Below are 16,859 nucleotides of genomic sequence, written 5' to 3'. Positions count from 1 at the left end.
TGCAGCGTTGTGGAAGGCTGGCGCCAACGGATGTCAGCGGGTCGTAACACATATGTAACATCACGAACACCACGTTATGTTCCCATTAACGGCCTCCACTGCCCCGTTGCAGATAAGCGGATAGGGATAAATATTCGCCGCGCTCGCTGTGAAAAGTATACAATATGGCGGTATCGATGACGTAAGTGCATTTCCCTATTCACAGCCGATCTAGCAGCTGTCCCAGGTCATACAGAGAAAAGCATTACGTGGACCGATGTGGAATGCGGGCCTGAAATAGCACACGACACACTGCAATGCACACCACGTTTTTGTCGATATCAGCAAACGAAAGAAATCAACGCGCTACTCCCTCGGTCCTGCCAAATCACGATGCTTTGCGGTAACGGCTACCAGGGTACACTGCCAATGAAATAAGGAACGCTCTTCAAGAGTGAGTTACAGCATTGACATTACTTGTTTTTCAGAGAGTTAGCCCAACTGCATAGCTTATTAAACATATAAATGCAGGCCAGTTTCGGCGATGTACATGAGATGTACTCGATAGTTAGTCCTTTCAAACCCATGATGGTTGGTTGCTTTGTGGGGTTTGACGTTCCAAAGCGACTCAGGCTATGAGGGACGAGTTTTCAGGATAATTTTGACCACCTGGGGTCCTTTAGCATGCACTAATATCGCGCAGTACGCGGGCCTCTATCCTTTCGCCTCCATCGAAATGCAACCGCCACGGCCTGGAATCGAACCCGCGACTTTCGGGATCAGCAGACGAGCACCGTAACCACCGGTGCCACCGCGACGTCCAAGCCCACGTGGGCGACAACCGGCTCCGGCAATTAGGCAGTTTTAGAATAGAGTACGCAAAGCTTTGCGTTAGCGTTTGTCGCCACTACGCGTGCCTCATACGCTATCATCTTGGGTACTCACGTTAAATGCCGGAAATTGCGCACGTACCCAACGAACGCTATCTTTACGTATACCCTATTACAAAGCTGCCTATTACAACGCTGCACGGTATTACGACGCGAGGCAGGGCAGAGCCAGCGCACGACCCTGGTTGAGCCGCGGTGCCCGGCGGCGGGCAACGCCCCGCGGCCGTGCATGCATCGCGAGCGCGCGCGCTCCGTCGCTCGGAGACAACAGCAGAAGCGCCATCGCGGCGGCGGCGGCAGCGGCGCGCAGCCGCCGCCATTGTTCGGTCGGCGGCGAGCCGTGTCGCGACCTGGAAGCCCGTGGCCGTCGTTAGCGGCACAAAAACACAGCGCCTCGTCGCGCCACAGAGTATACAGCGCGAGCCACGGAAATGCGCCGCCAATTAGTAACGCGCCGGCCCGGGCAGCGCCGGACGACGACGGCAGTGACGCGAGGAGAAAAGAAATCACGCATAGAAACCAAAACCGGCAGTCGCAAGCCCCGTCTTCCTGAACTGGGGCCCCCGTGGACGCCCGACACGCAGTGCTGCCCCACAAGAGGAGGAACCCAGTACCCGCTGTTCGTCCTCCGGCACCAATAAACGTCGTCGCAGAGAGACGTCCCTCTGAAAGAAATTAACCTAAATGAGCCCCGCAGGCGGTCTCGTGTACTGACGAAAGCGAGTCTCCAGCCTTTTGGTCGTGAGCTCGTTAACCAGACTGAGTTAACATTGCGCACTTAACTGCCGCCGGACCCTTTTCAACGCACTGAACAAACAAGCCTGTGCAAGCAAGCTCAATGGAAGCCGTAACAAGAAACACTAGGAAGGATTCTGGGTGCCGCAGTTTGTGCACGAGTTGTACTATACGCTCCGACTGCAGTCTCGAAACGAAAATAATTTTTTGGGCTGTTACACGAAATGTGCCCAGTGACAACGTGACCGAACTGCCAACTTCAAAGCCGTACTCCTGCAGTCTGAAACTATCAAAGGTTCTTAGGTGGACTAGATGGCTCATGAACATTGTGGCAACACAGCGCAAACGACGGGGCAGTGAGCCCACAGCGCTGTGTCCTGTGTGTTCACAGTCCCGTTTTTTTTAGCTGTTTTGCCACGATGAAACTATCAAACCACGCCTCGCACGGCAGCAATACAGTCGTTATGTAGGACGGGCATGTAGACGAGGAACGACGCCTAATTTCGGGTCGCTAGATTACGCTAGTCTTAATTGCGTGCAGCGGCCTTATTTATTTACTTTTCTTAGTACGTCTGACCGAGTGTATTTTGTAACTCCGCGCACTTCGGATCCACCACGACGGTGGCCACAAGCAGCTGCCAGCACCGGTCCGAGCCTGCATTTTCAAAAGGCGTGGCACGGGGACACACAATCAGCTTTCTTTTATCCCCCTCGGTCACGAAATGCTTCACTAACCGCGGCGGCCACTGGGGTACATAGAAAAGGAAACAAAAACGAACAAGCGCAGCAGGGAAGCAGCAGCAGCTGCGGTGGTGGCAAAGACGTCCTAATCCAGCCGGCCAACCCAACTTACCGTGCAAGTTTCTAAACCTCCATCTCATTCGCTACATCTCACGTGTGGTCTCTCACTCTCTCTCTCTCTTCGATATACAGACGCCACGGTTTTCTTCTTTAAGCAAAGGGTGCCGCCGAGATGAGCAACGATAAAAATGACTGCTTTTTCTACATCACCCTCGTGTCCAGCCTTGAATTTCAATTACAGTGTATTTTTCTTTACCGATCTTAGTTCCATATTTGGCTCGTGTATGCGCTGATACCAATGGAGCCACCCGTTCTCAAAATTCTCATCTCTCAAGCGTGCCGGCCTCGAGAGAAAAACAAGCAATCGAGGATTATAAACGCTTCGCCCGATCGCAGGCCTGCCGAAACCACCTGCAGCAACCAGACCACAAGCATCATTTCTCTCTCTGTCTCTCTCTCTCTTTTTTTTTTTTCTTAAACACCGCTATTCGTTCCCCCGCTGCATAACACCCATATACAGATCTCGGACAGGGGTGAGGGTGCGGGGATGGAGTCCCAGAATGGCTGGTCGCCTTCATTAGTCGTGTACGCCATCTTCATTACAGGCGCTGGCGCCACAGAAGATATTGCGTCTCGCAGCAGGACGGGCTTCTTCGGCGTAGCCGGGACGTCCTAACGGCACCCTCGCTTTATAAGGGAAACGCGTGGAGCCGCCTAATTCCTGTCACGTCTGCTTCGCCCAACGAAGAAACCCCTGCAGAAGAGATTTTTTTTTTCTCTCTCGCCATCCCTGCGATGGTGGTGGGGGGACCAGTCGAGGCGAGAGTCAAGAATACACGTCCAGAAAAGACCCCCCCCCCCCCCCGTCGTACCCTTCCCCAGCAGTACCAGTTTTAATGCACTCTCGAATCGCCCCAAAGAAAAAGAAGAAAACGTAGCGCGAGGCTACAAAACAGCCAGCTGCTTTTTACCAGCGAGCGCTATTAAATTCGACCGGGTCACGTATAAGCACTGTGCGCGGACTGCACGACGACGGATAACGGTGTCGCATCTCAACAGGAAAACAGAGTTCCCGCTCGTAAAACGGGAGGCAATAAAACGATGATTAACTGCGACAGTGAACGTATTAATAGTTCAGTCAGAAACGGCCCTGAAAAACGTTTCCAACGGCGCGAAATGGATTGTAAATTCTACCACGATTTCATTGCGTCCGATGGAGATGCTGTATGTGCGAGGCTTCGGGCTATGCGTTGGCGAAGGCGTATATAGAACCGAGTCGGGCGTGCAGTCGCGCTCAATATGAGTTGCAACGAAGTTTCCGCAGTCGAAAGTGTCCGCAACGAAGTGTTCCAGGCTTGTTGGTGATACCGGCAAGCGTTAAATTTATTCACAAAATAGCGGTAGTCGAAAAAGTGCACAGTTCACAATTATCTTGCCTTATGTCGGCGCCACCATGTGATTGGCGCCGCTCAGACCACGGGCACCGCGCATGCATGCTGTAACTCATATTGAGCGCAACATTAAGAAATTTTATAAACAAGTAAATTCAAGTAAATTTTTCGCTTCGTGTGTGTTACCAACAGTTTCTTGAGCATGCCCGGCCTTCGCTTCTCACATACACGCCCCCAAATTTACAAAGTAAAATGGCAACCACCGTCAGTCTTGTATTCTTCGCCCGTGTTGCGTTTATATTTGCGCTATCAGAAGCTGTGGATCTCTACAAACTTGACCCGATCTCAGTGCTTTCCGAGGCAACTGCACCACAGCCTTCTGAAATCCCCGACACTTTAGGGTGAGCCCAAGCCTTGAACATACCCCCTAATCAAGCGCGGTCAACTAAGGCCGCGAGTGCGAGTGGCGCTTCTGGGATGGTGTTAAAGGGACACTAAAGAGAAACAATGAATTGATTTAGATTGATAAAGTGTGCTCGGAGAACTCTTGTGTAGTTTATTTCACCACCATAGCTTTAATATTAGAGGAGAAAACCAAGTTCAAAGTTTCATTTTTAAATTTCGCGCCGAACTTTGTAATTCGTGACGCAAAAGGTTTCAAAGAGCATTTAACGTATTTTGGCGCCACTGGCTCGACGAAATTTCCACGAACTCGTTATGTCAAGTCTGTGGCCACCTCAGAGGACAATATACTTCGATTTAACCGATTAGGAACTACGTAGGCCGAAGCAGGCGCCGTCAAAAATATGTGACGTCACGGCAAATGGTGCGGGAATTCCAAGGTGGCGTCGCCACCTGCATTTGCTTTTTGCGCGTTTTCTCGCTTATTAAGCGTCTTCTCGCAGCAAGCGTGGTGTTTTTGGTATCGTGGAAGACTACTTTACTAATGCGAGAAAAATCGTTTTGCTCTTTAGTGTCCCTTTAAACGTGAGATAGCTTGGGCGAGAGTAACGGCTCAAGGTGCGAAACCCTTGTTATTGACGGGACCGCGTCGCGCACCGAATGATTCTCGCGTACAAGGTCTGTTTCATTACTACTATTACGATTTCCTAACTTGAGAGGTCTGCACTTCTTTAACGACGTGAAGCACTCGCTTCAGCTATTCCGCTGCCCGGCCGGAGGCAACCTTATAAGTTGTCTATATACAAAAGAGGCTTCCGGCAAACCCGGCTCCGTTTACCAAACGCGGCCCGCATAGGGTCCGTCTCCTAAGCTCGCCGGCGCAGCGCGAGCGTCAGGCTTCGCGCTGCAGGCTTGGGAAAGCCAAGCCCGCCATGCCAGCAGCTGCGTTTAACAACGGGGCCCCCGGCGCAGGACCGACGCATACGACAACGCTAGGCACTCGCCCTCCTCCCCACCCCCTCACCGCTGCATGCTCCATTCCGATCTCTCCGCCCGGCTGGCTGTTAAAAGTGCACAGCTGCCGCCTGTCTTTGGACTGGAGCAGCATCAACAGGGGCTAGCAGCAGCAGCAGAAGCGACGAGGAAGCGGCCGACGCGACGTTGCCGCCGGGCGACATGCAATGGCGGTGGAGGGGAGAGCCGACACACGCCTCGCATGCCCTTTCCCGCCTGCCCGCCAAAGGAACACCGAACAGGCACAGCGGGGAACCGCTGTTCTCTCTCTCTCTCATTCACTCGCTCATTCGGCAAAGAGATGGAGATCGAACGACCGACCGAAATAAGTTCGACGGCAGACAGCACGCTGCTTCTAACCTTTTCTGAGACACTAAGGTACCTTCTTTTTTTTTCTTTGCATCATTTCTTTTTTCCTTTCTCCCTCCAAGAGTTGGTGCAGGGCTGGCATGCTTTGGGAGAGGGTGCGTAATGAAGGCGGCACACGAAAAGCCCCGGCGGCAGTCGGCCCCTACCCGCTCGCTGTTTTAAATAAAATGCCCGCTTGATTTCCACTCACTGCGGGGGCCGGCTAGAAGCCAGTGCAACATTTCTCTTTTATCGGTTTCCAGCAGGACTCGTATCGAGGCAAAGGCGAGCGTACTAGAAGATGGGTTCCCGAAGAGGTTAAAGGAAAGGGTGCCAATGCGACATGCTACGTGTGTAAGAGGCGCGCGCCCACACTTCCAATTTTATCCAAAGCCTACGCGGTTCCCGGCCGTTTGGTAAAACAAAACGAAAAAAAAAAAATGTCGATCTTATCAAGAAGCTCCACGTGCGTGAAAAAAATGTGGTAAGAGTGCTCTTCTGCCAATGCAGGACGCCTCCCTCAGCAATGCAGTCAGACCAGGGCACGAAATGCCATTTGCAGGAGTCGATAGTAGAGCGGATGTCAAGACAAGATGAAGAAGCAAAAAAAAAAAAAAAAAACTTGGAGGAGGCTTCAGCTTCGCCTTCAAGAGTAGAACGCGATAGCGTAATCGGGCCCCGTGCGCATCACCTTCTCAACTGCTAGCCTAGCTTCGGTCCTCGGTGCATGCCTCAACCGTGTCGTAAGTAAACGAACCACTGCGCGCGTAACACTGCCCATTTCAAACTATCCTAGAATGCCTATACTGCAAGTAGAGTTGTTAAGTGCCCACCACACCATAATTATTCCTTCTGCGAATCAGCGAAGGGCCCACTATACCAGTCCGTAAGGCAACGCGGCTTTGTAATGGGTGGGCGTTTAAAGCACCCACTCGTTGCGCAATTCACATGCTCTGATGCCTGGCGTGATTCTACGCTTCTGCCACGCAATATTACATGCGTTAAGGAGACTCCTTCCACAACATGACATTCATACAGTTTTTTTTTTTTTTTTCCGAAGCAGTTGCAAGAACTAGCGTGGCTCTACAAGTGCACAACAAGCGTTACACAGAGGCGGTGGCGGCGCGTTTTCGAAACCAAGTTCGCCCACAAAAACTTCAATAAAGTATACTATTACCTCATCCTCGTCAGCTAGGCAATTTATACCTTCAGAGGATGGCTGGATGGATAGGGCTGTATCCTTTGATCGGGCAGCGCCTCACGCCACCAAGCCGCAACACACAGTGAGGTATCAACTTTATGTAGTGAAGGACTAAATTTCACTCTTGCCTTGATTTTAGACACCAATCAGATAACTTCCTCGTAATTTCTGCCTGCTTAATGTCTATTTTGCTTTCACTGTCCCTAAAACCCATTGAAAAATTCAGTCCCGTTGCCTTGGACTGTAGGGTGAAGACCTTAAAGGGGCCCTGCAACACTTTTCGAGCATGCTCAAAAAGCGCTGCCGATCGGTAGTCGAGGCTCCCGAGAACACGCCAGCCAAATATTATAGCGATGCGCACGGCCTGGAATTTACAATAAATTCTCAAAGTCAGCTGAAAATCGCTCCCTCTTCTCTCGACAAATGATGTATTAGTCCGCAAAATATGACGCGATTGTCGGCAGTTCCACCATTGGCTGATGTTATGATCACGATAACACCCTCATTATTACTTTCGTTGTTAATTTTGAGTCCAATAAGTAGATAATATGTATGTTTATATTCTGTTATCGCGTTAAAAACACCGAACAAACATTAATATTAGCACTTCCGGTCTCACCGACAGCTCGTCTGCTCGTAGTTGCGTGGTTCCGTTTTCTTCGCCATGCGCAGTGCCGAAAACGTGAATATTTCTGTGCTTTTGACCATCGCCGGTTGCCGTTGAGAGTGGCAGCGGTTCGAGTGTTGCCTCGTCAGCTGGGAACTGCATCGTCGGCACGTTCTACGTTCTCACGACCGACCGAGGCAGCCGTGCACCATGTCTCCGATAACAATGCTGGCGTCCGGTAATGGCGGCGCTTCGGGGTCGTCTGCCAGTGCCGTCTTACGAGGCGGTGTATCGGAGTATGGGCCGAAACCGATCTCAGCTGTCATTCGTTCCAAACGAGCGCGCAGGTTTGCTTCCATGGTTGGCAGAGCGATGAAAACACTACGGCGTTCGAGGTGCACACCCAACATTACCAAACCGACGCGCAGTTTTCAAGCACGCGCGATACACGTCGGCTCCGCTCGACGAGAACGACGCAAGCCGACCGGAAGTGGCGGCACAGACCACGTGGTTGCGCCCAGACGTCAGAGAGAAACAAATGAAGAAAAAATTTCCGCCGGCGCTCTTGGGCGGAGCCTCGCTCGTCTGCGCTCCCTCCCTCGAGTCGCTGCTCGCTGCCTAGCTCTCCGCGCGCTCGCGGCGTTGAGTTGAGGGAGAAAGCTGCGGAACGTGATCTCTATAATTTGGTAACACCACTTAGACTTGACGGATTCGAAAAATTTTTGCGGCATATGACTCGTGAAGAGTCATACGTCAATAATGAGACTATGCCAATATAACTAAGAAAGGTGTTGCAGGGCCCCTTTAACAGAAAAGTATGAAATATCAGATGTTGATCCGTTTATTCCTCCTCTCCACATGCACCGCATAGCGTGTTACCCTTCGTACTTGGCTCGGTACGTCTTAGTTAGCAGTACTCCCTTCGTGGCTTCAAACGACAGAGTTATACCCTGAGAGTTATTGTAGATTTCTGGCCATATCCTGCTGGAAAGTTCTATACATTTCCAGTGCTGATTTCGTAAGCTTCCCTATTTTTCACAAGACCCCCTCTTCGTTTCTTCAAGTTTTTTTCTTAACCGACGATTCTTTTTCGCTTGGTCTCCTGCTGCTATATAGTTATTTTATTGACAGTTTTCTGGTTCGCGGACGTGACCATGCGCAACCTTGAGGCCGCGAAGTGAAACCCTCGAAGCGAGTGTCGCCACCTGCACGGTGTCCCGTCACGTCACAGAAGCAAACAACCCCAGCAACAGTCCGTTCCACTGCTTGGATATGGGCATCCGTGTGCGACCGTCCTCCAGTTCGGTTATGAATGGGTCACGCTTCATTGCCCCATGCAGCCAGTGCATATTGAAACGTCGGGGCAGGTTGTTATGACGTGGCTTCATATAAATAACGGCCCGACGTCACACGGCTGCGTCACAGTTACTGCATCGTTGTCTTTTCTGAACGCCTATATTGCAACAATGTGCCACACTTGCGACGCTCTGTTATCTTTGGGATCATTCACAGATCGCTGCATAACATACAGTTCTAACCGAGCGAAGACACTCGCCAATGATTAAGCAGTTCTTACATGAGCAAGCAGTTTTACGAATGCAGTCCCAACGGCCTGTATTCATAGATATGCAGCTCAGCAGTCGGTTGGCAAGAGCAGGTACCAGCCAATCGTGGTAGGGACTATGCTGTTACCGATGGCTACCGGCCAATCACAAACATCTATTAGAAACAAAGCGAAATGCGTCGTTAAAATTCGACGAATGAAAGCTGGGATCGTCCTCCATAAAACTGTACAACTTTGCGCTCCACGTAGGCCTATTTCATTCACTGGGCCCTGCCCTTGGTTAGTTCCGTAAACGCTAAATAACGTTACAGTGACCCATGAGTGATACAGAGGCGTATAGAACCACAGGAGTGCGCACAAGTGGTGGATGGGCTTTACCTCGTTTCCGCACTGCGTACCAGTAAGGGCGTCAGTGGGAGGGGGACAGAAGAGGGTGGAGGGGCGCTGTGGTGAAACATCTCAAACCTCTCTCTCATCAACCCCCTTCCTAATGGAGAACCCTGCGCACGCCTATGTACATAAGGACATCGTGACGTCGATGTGACGCCATAACCAGCGACTGCATAACAAGCTCGTGGAGGTGCCAACAGAGGCGAGCCAGCTTTCCGCACCGACAGAAAATGGGTGACAAGTTCACCCCATCGATACAGCAACAAGATCCGTAAAAGCGAACGACACGACCTTCACCGGTGCGGGTCATTCCCGGGAACACTCGAGCCGGCGCGTGCGTATACAGGCAGGACAGGGAGGGCCTATCTTATCTCCACCCGCGCACCGTGTAGCAGTGTCAGGAGACCGCGGCTACATTGCGAATGACCTATATTTGACACTGAAGATAAGAGCCGCAGCGCCGCCGCTGAGATATTGCGCGGCATGCAGCTTGTGCGCCGTCCGCATTTGTTCGCGCATGACAATTTTGCAGCCGGCGTCCGGCTCGCAGCCGAGTGGCCCTCGAGGACGACGTATATCTGGCCTGCATGGCTCTTTCTCGTGTCGTGTTTTTTTTTTCTTTTAAATCCTATCTGTCGACCTTTGCATCGTTTTCCTCGCAACGTCCATGCCCTTGACTGCGTTTTGCACTGCCGTTATCACATTCGTCCAGCCCGTTCATCGCTCTGCAGCAAAATATATGCGCTTCTCCCCGACTTCACTGACTCAAAGATGCCTGCCAAACGGTCATCCATCATTCGCAGTTTGCGTCAAAACCTGCACCTTTAATGCAACCAACCTCTGAGCCTGCGTCACAAAATTATGCTACGTCAGAGTTCGCACGACTTCAGTCGTGAAAGTTGCGAAAGCTTCCGGCAACGGTTTCGAAAGCGATGCAGAACTGTAGAATGCGTCATACGAGTGCGCAAAGCCCAGTCACGAGCCGGCAGAGAACACGGGTGCCATCCTGGACACTGTCAAATTCCGCCATCTTGCCGTATTTCGTAATGGCGGCATTTTAAGCCAATCGCAGAGGCCGTAGCAGCCCTCCGGGCCAATTAGACTTGACCAATGGTGGAATTCGACAACGTGGCGGAATCTGACAATGCCCAGAATAGCATCCTAGGTCGCAGAGAACAGAGTCCTTTACTGAGCAGGTAAAAAGCTCCACAGAATGTCGCTATATTTAACACTCCCTTATACCAGAATACAACGTGGCTATCCTGCATTACAATAAAAAAAAGGCCAGTTAATCAGCCATTTCTTTAGCAGACTCGCTGTCTATGTCAATGACGTGACACGGGCGGCTGATGGGTCATGGAGGTGGCGAGCTGACCACGCATCATCCATCAACCTTTCGTTTTATTGAATGAATATACTGGCCTCTCTAGCTTCCCATCATTCACTGTCAGCCTGTTTTAGTCCGGCACTGCAGGACAAAGGCCTCTCACACATGATCTTCAGTTTACCATATATCCTGTGCGAGCCGATTCTATTTCATCCCTGCGAACTTCTTAATTTCGTCACTCCATCTAACTCTCTTCCTTCCTCGACTGCGTTTCCCATCCCCTGGTATTGGTAACCATTCTGTTGCTCTTAATGTCCACCAGTTGTCTGTTATCTCTGCCAATCGTTACTTAAGGAGGCTCGAACCGTATACCATGTAGGTATCGGAAAGAGCAGAAATGCTCGCATGTAAGAGGTCAGGTACAAAAATCCCAGAGAGGGGTGGCACTGTCACTCACAGGGTCCCCGTGGACTGTACGTCTCGTAGCTGGAGCAAGAGACGGGCGACAGTCCGCTGCTGTTGGCCAGCCCGTTGAGCAGCGGCGGCGGCGGGGACAGCGAGCCGACCGACATCTGCGACGAGGGCGACGAGATCCACGCACCGGCGTCATCCTGGCGTACGCGCTTCTGAGGCACCCCGTCGCTGGCCGCACCGCCCACGCACGGGCTCGGCAGCCGGGGTTCCACCTGCGACCACACATTCAGACAGACAAATCGAACATCACACACACACACAGATGGAATGAATTGGCGAATAGATCGACTGCATCTGACGGAACACTGCAACCTCCACAGTTCCAGCAGCAGTCACAGCGCGAGAGAACGCGGACAGAGGAAGTACAGGACACCGCTAGCGCTCGTGGTGTCTTGTCCTTCCCTTGTCCATATTATTTCGCGCTACAATAACCCATGTACGCTTAACCAGCTTGTCGAAAAAGAAGTGTTACAGCTCCAACAGCCTTGGCTCCGGTTAAATACAACAAACGCGTTTTAAAAAATATTTTAAAATGCGGCGAATCCCCCTGAGGGCAACTACCGCATCGAGTATCGGGTATTTGAACAAAATGTCAGTAATGCCTTTCTCGTATCTTGTATATAAGTCGTCATATGCGCAGGGGATTTGACGAAGGTTTCGAGAAGGATATCGATACCGATCTGCAGAATGACTAAACTTCTGAAGTAGAGTTTTTGTTCTATGGTGATCTTTCAACACAGTGACCGCATGGGGTGCCTCAGGAAAAATACACTTGAGACAAGTCCCGTCTCTGTAGCTCCCCCGAACAAAGCGTTATGAATCTCAATAGGCGAGAAAATAATGCGAATACCATTAAGCAAAGTGACAAAAGTTCATTACCAGTGAAGCCGCGGGTAGCTAGCGAAAGGTTCGCGAACCGCGTGTTTGAGACACCTCTCGTAGGCTGTCTACAATGCTGCCCAGAATTGGAACAGAGCCTCCCGTAAGCGGGTAATCCGCAAACTCTTAAGTTTACGGACAGACTGAATGTGTCTAAGTACACTCACCTTGACCACGCTGGGCAGGTTTGGTGAGAGTGCGGGCGGCGACCCGGCAGCCAGGCCCCCGGCTCCCTGGGCGGCCTGTAGCAGCATGGGTTTCATGGAGGCCACCTCGTCCGAGGATGGGGCAGCCGCCGCCGCCGCCGACCGGCGCCCCAGCGGCTGCAGCTGCAGCTCAGAGAGCATCGGGCCGCCGTACGGCGCCTCCACACCGAGCGGGTTGCTCCCGAATGTGCATTCGTACACAGAATCTGCACCAAGAGGAAACGTAGGCATACGCTTTAGCGACACAGTTATATACTCCTGGCAATCATGGCATGATCAGCTCATCGATAGTTTGCACGTGACGTCATGGACGCAGGTTTTTAACATACTGGTGCTCCAACATGGCGGCTTTAATGATGTCGAGGCTGCATAATCATATGGCGGTTAACCTGCTTCGATGTGATAACGCTGGAACAAAACGTTGGATGTGTTAACGCTGGAACACCGGCCTCTGTGCATGAACAACGAAATAGCCTGCATGCAATGTACTGAAAACATCAACGTGACATCCCAAACTTCGCGTCCCACCACGATGGTACTCCAATATGGCGGTGTCAGTGACGTCATATACCGTTTCAAACATCAGGTGCAACGCTGTCGAAGCTATGCAAAAAGTTCGATCGGCGAAATGTATAATTCCGTACGTCTCGCGGTCGGCTTTCGTGGTTTGTAAATGTTCCAGCGAGCCGAGAACGAGCCCGCGCGTGAGGCATCGCGACCGGCTGCAAATGAAATGGCAGAAACCGAAAACAACGGAACGCTATGTGATGTGCAACAACATACTGATAGCAGTATAACGGTGTTTTTTTATTTCTTATGCAGAAAACATCGTCATGCATTACTCATCCTAAAAAAATAAAAAAGGGAATCACATTCTCGGCGGTAAAAACATTAAAAGATTTGTTGGTGCGAACGCATTTACTGTGTGCCCCTTTCGCACCCCTCTGCCGAAGCCCGTGGCCAGTAATCACTGTGTGCCAACAAAATCCCGCAATCTATGCAGAGAGTAGTTAGTTCATTACCACCCATCCACCGGCTACGCCGCTGATTGGACGCGGAGCTCCCCGCCAAACGAAGCTATATGCAGGTAAACGCCTTTATAAAGTACTTCTCTATACTGGTCCCTACACCGTTGCGCAACGCAAGAAATCCTTCGTTATAGGCGTAATTTCGTTGAAAATACAACTGTAGTAACGAAAAAAAAAATGTGCGCGTGTGTCTACAAAAAAAAATTAAAGAGGGGAGGGGGGGGGACGTGCGATTGTGCATTGACAGCTGCGCGCATGGGGCTCCAGAGGGGAGGTCAGCAATGTTGAAATAGTCGTGCAGTCACACATCGGCAGTGCGCATTAGAGGGATCGCAAAAGCGAGGGCACGCGGTTGGCAGGGTGACGGCAAACTGACGACGATAAAGAAAGCAAACTTATAACGACGACGACCGGTGACGTGGGCAGCGGAATGCCATTAGCCAAGGAGGAGCCTCGCATGCGACGAAGGTGTGTGCGAGAAAGGGCGGGACACGCAATTTCCGACGGGCAAAAACCGCTGATAAATGACCCCACGCACACTTTACTTCTTCGTTCCTGATTGCGGTGCTTCTTTTCTCTTTCTTTTCTTTTTTTTTTTTCGTTCCATACCGAAGGACACTCGCGACGCGGTGATCTGCTATTTGCGAAACGTATCGCAGGCACGACAAGAGCAGCAACGGCGACGGCCGAGTGAGGTAAAGTTCGCACGTTCAGCGTTCTAACATTATCGTTATTACTTTCTATCCTGATAACGCATTAGAAACGCACGGATGATGGATGTGGACAACCCAGTCACTCGGTTTCACATTCCCTTTTTCGCTGCAACGACTTTTCCGCCAGTGTCTCCCGTAGTTTAACTATACCATACGGACGGAAGCGAATGCTTTTCCACCCAGCGACCAATGAACGATGCCTACATTATGCTGAACGCAATACGATTCCACCAATCCAACATAACGGCGACCTAGTACTACAGGAATACCCGGAGCAGTAATCACGTAAAGCGATGGCTGCGACCCCTATCGACGCTATCAACTATAAATAGGAACGGCAACAATTACTGCGTGCAGGACGCTGCTGTTATCGCGGCACACCGCGACACGCGCACACCTCAGCCGCAGTAAAACTCGGTCAGTGCAGTAAAATCGTATACACAGCGACGCGAGGGTTATCAGCATCGCTCTCGATGTCCACACCTTCCAGTATTTCCATTTACGCCTACGATTGACGCGTCTTCGCTATGCCAATGCCCTCTAACAACCATTACATCATATTCACCATTAAAGAAAGAAGATAGAAAAAGCGTTTGGTTTGAGTTTCATTTCTTCAATGAGCGCGAAAATGAGAAACAATGCCGTAATCGTTCTTCTGAGCAGCGATCGCTTTGTTTCTGTCAAAGAACACGACGGGATGGTGATATATACGCGCCGAGGTCATTTCATTGCCGAGGTCATTTCATTTCATACCCAGTAATAATCACTGCCATATCACTCTCTCCCTGTTCACATCTCTCTTTCTCGCCATTCACAGTCGTTTTTCGGCGACCTGCACAGCAATGGCAGCACGGCAACGCCGAACAGCCACTTCCATGGAGGAGGAGGAGAGGTTTAGGTGAGGAAAGCATCCTCAGTTGGGAGCATGGCTCAGCGTATGTATGGTGATGGGGAAGGGGACGGGAAAAAATGGAAAGTGGAGAAGAGGATATCGTTCTGCCATTCAACTTAGGCCCTTTCGGACAAACTCCCGCGACAGCCATGTACACTGAGGACGAAGATCGCAGTCCAACAATCTGCGGATTTCTCCGCTGCAAGAATATAATAACAGTAATTGTAGGGTTTTCCGTCCCAAAACCACAATATGATTTTTAGGGACGCCGCAGTGGAGGGATTCGGAAATTTCGACCATCTGCTGTTCTCTAACGTGCACTGACATCGCACAGTACGCGGGCCTCTAGCATTTCGCCTCCACCGGAATGCGACCGCAGCGGCCGGGATCGAACTCGCGACCTTCGGATAAGCAGCCGAACACCGTAACCGCTTTACAGCATCGCAGCGGACTTTCTGCTACAAGAACGAACGGACCACGGGTAGAGTGTACTGAGAAATATTCTAGCACACTCTACCCGTGGCCCGTTCGTTCTGCTAGAATTTTTCTTAGTACACTACCACGGGAGTCGCGAGCGTATACAGTGCCGCTGTCCAGCACGTGCTATAATAAGCTGATAAGAGACGCAAAACGAGAGAGGACATCCGAGATAAAACCGGCGCAGCACAGATGATAACTTTCAGGCCAGCGCGTTGGTTATCAGGCCAACGCTCCCATTTGCAGAGCAAGCGTTTTTCAAGAAACAATGAATACTATACGTGCCTGGCCTCCCAAGATGGCGTCATGTCACGTGACGGAGTGAAACCGGAAGTTATCTGGAGAAAAACTAGGCAAAGGACTGACACACATGAATCTTCAGGCAGCCTCACCACTGCCGAAGTATGAGCGGAAAGGCAGGCGCCGTACACACGTGGAAGCACACCAATGTTGCCGACGAATAAAGAAAACGCAACTAGGAATCCCGATTTTCGCGACACTTGACCGAAGCCATATCTCTCCCCATAACCGTGTCATTGGTTATACGTGCGGCAATAGATCGTGCGAAATGCACGAGTAATTCGGCCGCAGCTGTTGGGAGTAGGCGGCACAGACTATAATAAGAAACCAGCCACATGTTCCACGTTACAGAATAAGAAGAGTCACGGGCAAAAGCGCGAGCAAGAAAGGTGACTGCACTTTCAGTCACGCAGGGCTCCCCGATCCGGCGGCGTATCGTGACATTGTTTGTCGATGCGCCGTATTTGGGACATGTAAATAAGACCCTTATCTCGGCTGCTGATAACGGCGCATTGTGACAATCGTCGATGGCCGAATAACTACGACCTGCGTTGCGTTGATAACACTCTTACACGGCCTATACTCCCATCTCCACCCAACTCGCCCTATGATATGCGGGCGCGTACGTTAGCAATACCACCGCACACCCGCCCGCAATTTGTGTGCGGCTAATGGTAAATAAAAGCGGTGGTGCCCCCTACCGTATTTGCCCTCATATTACCACCGCCGGTTAGCACAGTCTGCTGTTAGCTAAGCGATGTCCAGTGCCGTCATTATTGGCTAAATTAGGGTTAATGTCGACTAAACTATGGTAAGCGTTTTGTTAATGTAGCCTACCCGCTGTTAGATGATGCAACATCATCTTCAACGTCGATCCATTTATCTCACATATACATAGGCAACAACTTGAGTTAGCACTGTCCGACTGCTTTTTTATTGTTTGTTTGTTTCTTTCTTTACGCAGTCCTTCCCTCCCTGCTGTCAGTTAGCAGCAAGCAGTTATTGAAATTACCTGCCCAGCGATGCCCAACTAACTGTCCCCGCGGTGCACTGGGTCGACTCCGTGGATAAGACGGCCTGCGATACGAAGCTGACAAGGTCACTTGCACTTCTCATCACAGAGCACATTCTTGCGCCACTGTAACAGGGTGCAATTAGCGAACGCAACAGCCGGTGAGTAATACGCTCGGGCGTCAGGAGAACGGCATTTTCCAATTACGGCCACTGGGAAGCAGAGATAG

The 16,859-nt window shown here is 51.0% G+C and overlaps 1 protein-coding gene across 1 annotated transcript in view; it reads right to left on the bottom strand.

Moving 5' to 3' along the window:
• The window catches only part of LOC119387236 (ecdysone receptor-like), a 183,508-nt gene that overhangs the window by 63,815 nt on the left and 102,834 nt on the right, over positions 1–16,859 (bottom strand). Inside the window, 2 exon segments of the mRNA XM_049413449.1 lie at positions 11,107–11,335; positions 12,170–12,414. Of these exon segments, the coding sequence (XP_049269406.1) occupies positions 11,107–11,335; positions 12,170–12,349 (409 nt within the window). The 5' untranslated portion in view covers positions 12,350–12,414.

The sequence above is a fragment of the Rhipicephalus sanguineus genome, chromosome 3, assembly GCF_013339695.2.
Source record: "Rhipicephalus sanguineus isolate Rsan-2018 chromosome 3, BIME_Rsan_1.4, whole genome shotgun sequence".
Classification (NCBI taxonomy): domain Eukaryota; kingdom Metazoa; phylum Arthropoda; class Arachnida; order Ixodida; family Ixodidae; genus Rhipicephalus; species Rhipicephalus sanguineus.
Note: the sequence above shows the minus strand (reverse complement) of the source record. Positions and strands in the feature narration are given on the sequence as shown.